General features: G+C 35.8%; 1 protein-coding gene across 2 annotated transcripts in view; it reads right to left on the reverse strand.

Moving 5' to 3' along the window:
• Window positions 1-10,882, reverse strand: part of LOC108975460 (calbindin-32) — a 182,697-nt gene that overhangs the window by 104,455 nt on the left and 67,360 nt on the right. For both annotated transcript variants that reach the window (XM_018943955.1, XM_018943954.1), the window contains exon 7: window positions 2,127-2,182. In XM_018943955.1, the coding sequence (XP_018799500.1) occupies window positions 2,127-2,182 (56 nt within the window). The remainder of the gene's footprint in view (window positions 1-2,126; window positions 2,183-10,882) is intronic.

The following is a 10,882-nucleotide window of genomic DNA, read 5'->3' on the forward strand; positions in this document are numbered from 1 at the left end:
CTTACTTGTTTTCGTTGATATAACTGACATATTTACCGAGATACGCGGTGTAAAATCACCCAAAGCTTCGACAATCTTTATATTGGGCATACCAAATACAACCTATTTTTGGCTCCCTGGTACTATTATGGAGAAAGAATTCCCTCCAAATTTCAATTATATATCTCACACTCTGGCCGATATTTTCGGTAAAAAGTTAGTAAGGCGCTGGGATCCACTTATTCGGTACCTAGGGGTTTTTAAAAAACGTCATCAATTTCGCCAATTTTTACACTATTTATGATAACTAATGAACGGTTAAAAATTTTGTTCTGTGTAAATTTGGGTGATATAGATTTATTGATTTTTTTCGAAGATTTTCTTCCTTACCTGCCCCACCTTATTGTGATTCGTTATGCAACATTTCATTCTTTATCTTAATTTAGGGCTTAGTTATGTCACTTTATACTTTTTCGAATAATGATGTTTTRTGGAGTTTTTATTGTGCCAAGAAACACGTTTCATAACGAAAATATCCTAATTTATGCTCAAGTTACAGCGTGCACAGGCGGAGAAACTGACAGGCACTCAGATAAATTACACAACGTCTCGCCTTCTTGATCATTTACTTATATGTATATATAACGCTACATTTATCTCTAATAGTTTTAGGTGATACGTACAACCGTTAGTTGAACAAATTTATTRTATTCTGTAGCAACACGTTGCAAGAGGATAAAAAAACATTTTGGGAGACTCGACACCAATATTTTAAAAACTGGCACATTCTTTCTCTATAAATACTTTATAGTTGAGCAAGAGCTTAATAGATAATAAAACATAAGACATGTCAGCAAAGTGTCATTAATACTCGAATATTTCATTAATTTCAAATTATCAACTAAATAAAAAAAATATAATTATCTTTAAGTTGTGTAAAGATCATAAAAAAACACGAAAATTTTGATTTTTTAAAGAATATTATGCTTTACTGCGCTTCTCTAAAGCTTAAATTTGCAAATCGGGGTGTTTATATTGTTGTGTTGACGCTACACCCTTGGCCACGCAAAGCTTACATCAATTTCGACTTTTTCGTTCATTCGGGATTTTCTTCAATTTAGGTTTTTTATATTTTTAGTAAGCACAATTAGACTAAATTTTATTAACTAATTATAATTATAGTTTTTAATTTATTACGTTTAATGAGTAAAACACAAATAAGCTTTTCTGTGCTTATACAAAAGCGGCCGATTTTACTGTTTTTAAAGTGATACACCGACTAAAATTCGTGCCTCAATAAAAAAAATATATAAAATAAGATATTAATTTAAATTATAGTGTAAATGAAATTAAAGTAAAAAAATAAAATATATAATTTTTTCATCGCATATCAGTCTCTTACATTTCCAGCTCATTTTGTAAAACTCACTATCTTTCAACTGATTTATTTATAGCTGAATGTGTTTTGTTTTAATTTTTTAATATTTTTGAATAATATAATAACATGCCATTAACATATTTCTAAATAAAAAATTTGTATTCCGCAAAAACACCGYTATAAAATGTAGTAAAATATGCGCAATACTTGAAAATTTTAAGTGGTAAGGTTTGCGTGTCCTTTTTTTTGTCCTCTACCGCAGAGTGGTTACCCTTTCTAATTATGATTTCAGCATTAAGCTGAGCACGTAGTGAAGTGAAGCACAAAGCAAGTCAAGGTATGCATTTAATACATCATATTTCTTTTCAAACTTCATCCTTACTCTACTCTTCAAAACATTATGTTCGCAGCTTTAGGTAATTGTTTTAATATAACATTTAACAATATTTATTTTTTTACAAGAGCTATTTCCAATTTCTTTGAGACCCGAATTGAAAAGGTATCAAATTTGACTTGATTTTGAACAAGACTTCATGCTAAACTAAAGTTAACTTACTTACTCAACAAATCTAAAATTCATTACAAATTTAAGTGAATAGTAAAAAGCCGCCTAACTCTGAAAGGCAATCTCATTACAAGCAGCCGCAGCCAGCACACTTTCTGCACTTGCCGCCATCTTGTCAAAATGAATGCAAAATTACAATGCAAACAACAACAAGAATACAATAGAAACATTTCCAACATAGCAAAGTAATGCATATTTACTCACTTGGCCATTTCGGAGAGCTGCAGACGTCCATCCTTGTTGGCGTCGAAWACTTGCAACTGCAAAGGAAAGCGAAAAAAGAGCAAAAAATTAGTCAAGAAATATCGCAGGCRAAAGTAGAAACAGAGAAATGCGTGTAAACGCTGTTCTGAATACAAATTTGTAAATTTCACAGTGAATTTGCTGAAAATTTAAATGTTCGTATCTCCTTAACTTATGCAATCATTTAACTTAAACAATAGCTCGACTTTGTACGCAGTAGACCAGGCGTTTACATTTCAAATTACAACAGATACGGTAGCAACCCGCCGCCGCATACCGCGCTGCAAGTATTCCAGCACTTCGGAATACTTTCGTTATTTGTGCATTACTTATGCGCTTGAGCGCCTGAAATTATGCAAAATTTAACCCGCTTTATGCTTCGCTTCGCTTCATTCACCAGCGCCATAAGCAGCGACTGGCTGCCAGCACTCCCTTAAGGTCACTTCAAGCGTTCCCCATGGTAATTAAGTAAATTTTATGCTATTGCTACAATTACAACAATGCCCCGTAATTTGAAACACCTTTTTTGATGCGTTGAAAGCTGCGCACTGTTTTAAGATGAGATTGCAGGGCACATTGTACTTTTTGTTGCGCTACAATCCAAGTCACTTTTTRCTACTTGTTTTTATTACTACCTGAGGGATATAATTTTATCTATTGTATTCGCTGCGAATTAGGAAAATCTGTGTCACGCCAAGCGTGATTGTGCTGATTTAACCCAGCTTTTTAGTGAATCAGCTGTGATTATAGGGATTATGATTTTGTATATRCGTAGGTTTAATCTGAGTTTGTGTTGTTAAAATATTGTTTTTTTGCAGGTAAAAAATGTAGTTGAAGCAAAAACTTAGCTTGATGACGAGTTTCGGGACACTGCGCCGGGAAAATCAAAACCAACAAGTGGTGAAATGGGCACCGAAGACGGTGTAGGCAGTGGACGTCCAGCTTTTTGCGGACGAGAATATCAAAAGAGTTTTCAGAAAATAAAATTAGATATCATTCACGAATATTTGAGAATGAGAATGATCTGTGTCACTTTGAGTATACAAGGTGGGTGCCATGATTTCGTCGATTTGACGATGCATAGAAGCGCTTGGAGATGTTCAAGAGGAATATATTCGAGTTTTTGCGTCTATATGTGACATTTGATATGTGAAATGACAAGGTTTTCATTCCGATTCCCAATCGACATTCATCCGAGTGGATTGCACACGAAAATCAGAGCCCAATCATGGAAAAATGCAACCTCTGTATTTTGGGAGGCACATTGAATAATTTTTATTGACTACCTTCAAAAAGAAAGAACCATCAACAGCGACTTTTATGTAGCGTTAATAGCAAAAGAAAGTGCTGTTTCACCAAATCAATGAAAACGATGGCAAAAATCCATGAATTTTGCTTCATGTTGCTTCCGCATTCATCGTATTCTCTAGATCTGGTACTCTGCGACTACTGCCTGTTCTCAGATCACAAAAGAAAAGATCATCGAGTAGATCGATAGGRACAGCAAATCCCCATATTTATCCCCGTTCTTTTACCATTTCTTTTCAGGAAGGTTTGACATTTTATCATGGAAAGAAAGAACATTTATTACCGAAATTCGGAGTCAGTGGACTCAACTTTAGGAGCGCTACGTCCAATTTATGGTCATCATAATCGTTCTGTCAGATCATTAAATAAGTGTCTAGTGGAAAATTTTTAATCCAATGACACGGCAAAATATGTTCCCGTGTCAGTGAGGCAAAACAGTGCCAGTAATGTCGATTGGGGAAGACCCAAATCAGTCTCACACACGTCGTTCTCAAGCGTTGGGTATCTCATCATAGAGAGTCGCTGTGGCGAAATTACTAATAGGTCTTCACCTTCATCATTACAAGATTAAATTCACGCAAGAACTGAAGCCGCTTGAATCGTTTTGGGCTGAAAAACAACTTGGTCCGGATTTTTATATCTGGCGATGAGGCTCATTTCTGACTGAATGGCTTCGTCAGTAAGCGAAATATGCGTTATTGATCAGACAGGAGTCTTCGTGCTGTCTCTTATACACATCTAGATGTGTATAAGAGACAGTCATAATCGTTCTGTCAGATCATCAAATAAGTGTCTAGTGGAAAATTTTTAATCCAATGACACGGCAAAAAATGTTGTCAGTGAGGCAAAATAGTGACAGTAGCGTCGATTGAGGAAGACCCAAATCAGTCTCACACACGTCGTTCTCAAGCGTTGGGTATCTCATCATAGAGAGTCGCTGTGGCGAAATTACTAATAGGTCTTCACCTTCATCATTACAAGATTAAATTCACGCAAGAACTGAAGCCGCTTGAATCGTTTTGGGCTGAAAAACAACTTGGTCCGGATTTTTATATCTGGCGATGAGGCTCATTTCTGACTGAATGGCTTCGTCAGTAAGCGAAATATGCGTTATTGATCAGACAGGAGTCTTCGTGAGTCATTGGTCCGTGATCAACACGGCACGTTACTGTGAATGAAAATCGCCACCGCTCAATGATAACCGAATATTTTGGCTCGAATCTGATGATATGGAGTTGGACAATCTTTGATTCCAACAAGACGACGCCACAAGCCACACAGCGAATTTCACAATTGAGTTATTGAAACAAAGTCTGGTGAAACCTGTCCAAAATTGGGTTCAGCGTCTGCTTCGATTTCTTGAAAAACCTTATACTTTATACATCGCACGTATCTATATAAATACTTACTAAAACCAGGATAGCTATTAAAAGAGAAGAAGAGAAGAGGGATAGCATTTTCTTACATACTTTGGATCTATTTATATATACATACATACATATGTATATAGAAAAATATGTAGTATATACATATTTAACTATAATTGTGGTTTTAGCATACCATGCGAATAAATTTGTTTTGACCTAGATCGCATTTAACAGCTCATTGAATTTAAATCTAAATCGTAAATAATTGGAATGCATCTAATGCAGTGGCTTTTTATTTTTATTTTGTACTATTTTGAAATATTGAGTGAAGGCACAAATCCAATTACGCTTTGATTTGGTGGCAAGAAAGCCATCACATACAGTCAGGATGCAAGCATGTGTCCTGTCACTCAAACTGTCGCTACACTACGCAGACATCTCGCTTTCTATGTACTCTTATACGCAGCTTCGTGCTTAGGTGTACACGAGGTATGGCACAAACGTATCGTAAATGAAATATGTTCCTACGTGAGTTTTGTGTTTTCTACGTTTTAACCGAAATTCGCTGACATAGCAAAAAGTGACATTTATGCTCAATTATAAAACGTCAAACTGCATTTTGAGAATTAATGTCGCAATGACAATAGTGACATGCCCGCTGTTTTGAGCACAATACAACGGAACAACATATTTTCTGATAACGTCCTAGAAGAATTATTTTACTAACAGAGAATGTCTAACCTCAAACCGGACTCCATTTACYTTTGGGGAATTGCAGAAATGCGGGTTCTATCATACTTAGCTTGCAACGAAAAAATACATCGGTTGATGCTCGGCGGATGATGACTAATTTCCAAACATAAATTTAGCATGCAAGTATCTCATCTGTATCTGATTAAAGCAATTATCAAGATGCGTATTTCTAAACAAACCTCAATTTATTTTTTTATATTTATAACTAGCGGGTCCCGCAGGCATTGTCCTGCGTGAAATTATGTGTTTTGAAATGAAAACAAGTTTAATAAACTATATTTTTTGTTTAAATCATTATTTGTGATTTTTCTAGTTTTTTTATTTCAATGTAGCGCAGCTTGATAAATAAAATTTTTTGATTTCAGTTCCGGTACGTAAATGTATAGAGAAGATGGGTTTCGAACTCATGAATACGCCACGTATAGCAGGCCGTGTCAAAAGCATGACATTTATAGATTTATGCCACACACTTCTAGCGACTATCCTTGTGTCCTGTTGATTGTCATTTCAAATGCAGTTTTGTCTGGAAACTGTATAGGTTTGAACTGAAGTGGCAACTCAAAGGAATTTGTAGAATCAAGAATTCGGCCCCCTGGTATGCGATAGCTGCGTCACAATCAGTTGGGTTCCATTACATAGTTTCGGCSCAYGAAAATTRCGAAACATAATAACGACAGATTCAACTTTGAGACGTAAATGATGTGGCGGCATACCAAGCCTCTCCAAAGAATTTAGAAATTCCACTAGATAACTCATGCCTTCGTCTTCATTGTCAAAATGATCGGAATTTGCTCATTTCCAATTCTTAGCGAATACAATCTTCGACAATGGAATTTTTGTTCGCAGTTTTCACTGAATAATTTTCAATAATTTTTCTTTTGAATAGCTGGAATAAAAAAGCAAACGACCGAAAATTAGGAATTTCCAAAACAGAAGCGAGCGAACCATTGTTGTGCTACATGAACTGAATTGAAATCGTGTCTTTAAACTTCACAAATACCATTGGTGGCTGGCCTGACATCCTTTCACTTTTTATATAAAAATTTCAWAAAATAGAGAATTTCTTAATAATTTTTACTAATTTTTGAACAACTGTAACTTTTTTTTTTTTTTTTTTTGTTAAATGAAGCTTAAAATTTAACCTTTCTAACACCAAATGGTATGACGCAATGTCACTGGTAACACCGGAGAGATATTCGACTGCAACGACATCTTGACAAAATCTGAAAATCCAATAAAAAATATTTCCTGGGCACATTATAATAAATACACGTATAAAGTTCAGCAAAATTTATTTAAAGGGTGATCCATTACAAAGTTCCCTACTTTTCTTAAGAGAATTTTTTTTTGAAGATTATCTCTTTCAAATGTTAACTCAGATGGTGTGGATTGAGTACATTTTGACTTGGTCGAATATTTTGACTGGTAACTGGCGAATGAAGCGCGTGATGTTTTGCCCCAAAACTTGAATCGAATATCCACATATACTTTCGACATATCCCCACAGGAAAAAGTGAAACGGTGCGATATTCCACGATCTTGGTGGCCATTCGACCGACCCAAAACGGGAAATTATCTGCTCACCGCAGTATTTTCTCAATAAATCTATTGATTGATGTGATGTTRTTTATATACCCATTGTGCCCGAAATGGGTCTTATCGCTGAACAAAATTTGGCTCGAAAAGGTCGGATCTTCTTGGAATCTTTTCAMGACTCCATAGAAGRAGATTATGTCGCTTAGGARTTCGGGCGGCTTCAGTTYTTGCACAAGCTGTATTTYGTACGTTTTCARTTTAAGATCKCGACGTCAAATGCGCCAAGGTGTTCCGAACGCCAATCTGAGTTGCTGACCATATGTTGACCGAAGCGCGTGAAACATATTCTTTAATGAACGTGAAATTTCGTTACCAAACATTGAACGATTTGTAAACGTTGTTCWGGCATAAGTCTTTCMATKATGAAACGTCAAAAATACTGAACAAAAATAAATTGACAGCTTGTCRCGACTCACACGTAATCTGTCAAAAAATACTATTTAAAAAAGTAGCCTTTCTTCGATCACCCGTCATACAATAAGTAGATATATATGTATTTATGAATTCCAAAAATTTTAATTAAAAAATGCAAATTAGTCCAATAAGAGTTTTTGCAAACTTTTCGTCAGAATTTAATAAACCCACTTGTTAAACCAACCGCTTTGACAGGGGATGAGAAGAAGCGAAAAAGCGATAACAAGCCAACTACTTAAAAATACATATTAATAAAACGCAAAGCAAGTGATTGGCAGGCAAACTTTGAAATTCGCGATAAAGTTGAAACAAAACATAAAAAAATTAACATGAAACTAACTTAACGAAATACGACAAAAAGGAGGCAAACTAAAATTGGGGCCATCAAAAACAAAGTATAAGAATATAATAGAATAAGTAAAAACTGAAAAAAAAAAAAATTTCAAAAACTGAACTGTGAGAATGTGACAGATAACGACGACTTTTCCCTCAAACCTTTTACCCAATGCATATAACATAAGCATGAGTACTTTAAGCGMATTACTAGATTGGAATACAATTTCAGTGAATTCCCAGCTTGCGATGTTTGTTCATTATTATTTTTATAGGGAACCTCTCGAAGGTGGTGCAATGATTTTTACTGGGCCTTAATAGAATGGTTGTGAGTACATTTTTTACAAAATGATAAATMGCGTTACTGGAAATAATTTGAGTCAATAGTCTCCAAGTCGAAGTCTCTTGAATCGTACTCAAAGCGATGAGAAAGAGAGAAGAAGCAAACACTACAATATACACAATTTAATAGAAAGAATATGACAGTTGTCGGTTTCAGATTTAGTTCTACATTTTAATGAAGAGCAAAATTTTAACAATGTYACCAATATCGATGACATATTCGCAGAATGCTCAATAGCCTAAAAATATGCACTGGGTATAACAACTTAAAAGAATTCCTTATTTTTTCATTTATATTTTATTACATTATTCGACGTGCCTCAGAAACTTTTGGAATTGCCAAACTTTCGACATAAAAACTTKAATTCTCCGCAATTGTTGCCACCAGCCGCAAGCGCTAGCAGACTATTGAAGCTGCTAGTTAATAGGCCGCGAACCTAAGTAAGCCGTTTATTGTAAGAGCTTTTGTTTCAGAATTGCTACCTCAATGTAAAACAAAAAAAAAAAAAAACAATTCTTAATGTCAATGGAAATGAATCAGCATTTATTTTTGGGCCTTTAACGGTGAAAAGGAAAATGAGAATGGTTAACGACGGCCGAGTGAAATTGAGTCATAACGAAGGGTGTCTTGTAGGGGGAAGGTTTGTTAGACAGGTAGCGTGATACCGCAACCAGCTGATAGCACGCCAACAGACAAAGCCTTGTAACACACTACACGGCGGGCGCATCACAAGGCAYGATGCTCGATTGTCCCTTGGCTTCACAGCAAAATGGTACTTTGGGTACTTTTATACGCATAACGGCCTAAAATGCTGATAAGGTTGGTCGTGTGACATGTTAAATTACTTGCATACACACACACATACATACATACATATACAACACATTTTTAGATAAGCTGCGCTACACTTTAGCCACAGGCGCTCCAACAAGGTCTCTTCACTCTTTCCAGCCCTAACTTTGTGTCTGCATGCGCCGCCTAGGCGAGTTCTGTGCGCAAGCTTTACGCTCTAATGTAAAATTCATGCGCTTTGTTGTGAAAAAGTTTGCGCTCACGCTTCATTTCGTCGTTTTATCGTTTTTCTATGCTACAGCTTTGCATATCTTTTTTTCGCTCGCCCTATGCAGCCTGACAGTCAGCGCGTACGAGTAAAAAAAATCGTAGTAAATCATTAGCATTGGCAGCTGAAGTGGCGCTAAAGCGCTTTTTGTTGTGTTGCTGCTTGTGTATGTGTGTGATGATAAAAGCCAGTTGCCGCCAGCATGCGGTTTTTTGGGTCTTCTATCTAACGAACAGTGTGTCAGTGGGTGGCATAAAACAGCCGCAAAAAATGCGCAACAATACCGGATGCTTGCTGCCGATTCAGAGAAAGTTATACCGATATTGCTCATCAATTTCAATTTAATTTCTTTTTTTACATTTACGCCATTTATATTCATTCTAAACCCTAATTAAGATTATAAGCGTACTCTTCCATTTATTTTTTCATATCGTTGGGATACCGAGGGTAATCATGTTATTATTACTGGGTCACTTGTTATCATTACCGACTGTTTTATGACTCACCATATTCGTAAGTAAAAGATAAAAWTGCAATTTGATAAGAAGTAAGTATGGGAGTCATAGGTATACCCAATTAAAAAACTCTTTAAAACGATCCTAGGTTCAGGTTCCATGTGAGGACTACCACGCAATATGACGTATGTATATACATATATATATTAACTATGGTCACTTAGAAAATATATATATGCTTTTATGGAAAAAACTCCATTTCGAGGTTCCCTACTTTAAAAAAAAAAAAAAAAAAAAAATTTAAATTTAATGGGGAATATTTATTATCACTTTATAGAACATTCTTTAGCATTTATTTTTTGAAAATCATTTTTTTCAAATGGTGGGCGCTGCTACGCCTCAAATGGTTCATCCGTTGAGTCGATGGCTCGTTCGGACACTTCGACTGGTAAGTCATGAACGACATGCGTGTTGTTTTTATCCAAGGACTGAATCGAAGCGGAATTGTCCGCATAAACTTTAGGCTTTACCTATCACCACAGGAAAAGTCTAATGGTGTGTACGGTCTTGGTGGCCAATCGACCAGGCAAAAAGAGGAAATTATCTACTCACCGAGATGTTCTCACTCTCTATTCTATTCGGTCGAATATTATCCATTAATGAATACTGAGTCACAAGATGGGTGATAGTATTGCGAATAGTACGATGATTAGACCGATCATGAGACATGAGTTTATCTGCCATTGCATCCAATAATTGTAACTGTGCCCATCTACTTTATGCTTTTGCGGAGTTTATGGGTAATTGATATGTTAATAAACACACAAGTCGCATTTGGAGTCATTATAGTCTACAAGTTAGTGCTAAGACACCATTACATCCTCGAAAAGTTTCTCTCTGCCCTAGAATACTATTTTGTGTGAGAATCTTTGGTCCAATTACAAATCAAGGAAATGAAAATAGCCATAGTGTTACATAGTGTCAATAAAGAACTCTATAGGGACTTTATTAATGAATTTTGTCCTATCTGAATTGGTGGATGTGGACGATCTTTGGTTACAACAAGACACGGCCACCATGCCATACAA

The sequence above is a fragment of the Bactrocera latifrons genome, unplaced genomic scaffold, assembly GCF_001853355.1.
Source record: "Bactrocera latifrons isolate USDA-ARS-PBARC rearing strain unplaced genomic scaffold, ASM185335v1 scaffold_65, whole genome shotgun sequence".
NCBI classification, from domain to species: Eukaryota; Metazoa; Arthropoda; class Insecta; order Diptera; family Tephritidae; genus Bactrocera; species Bactrocera latifrons.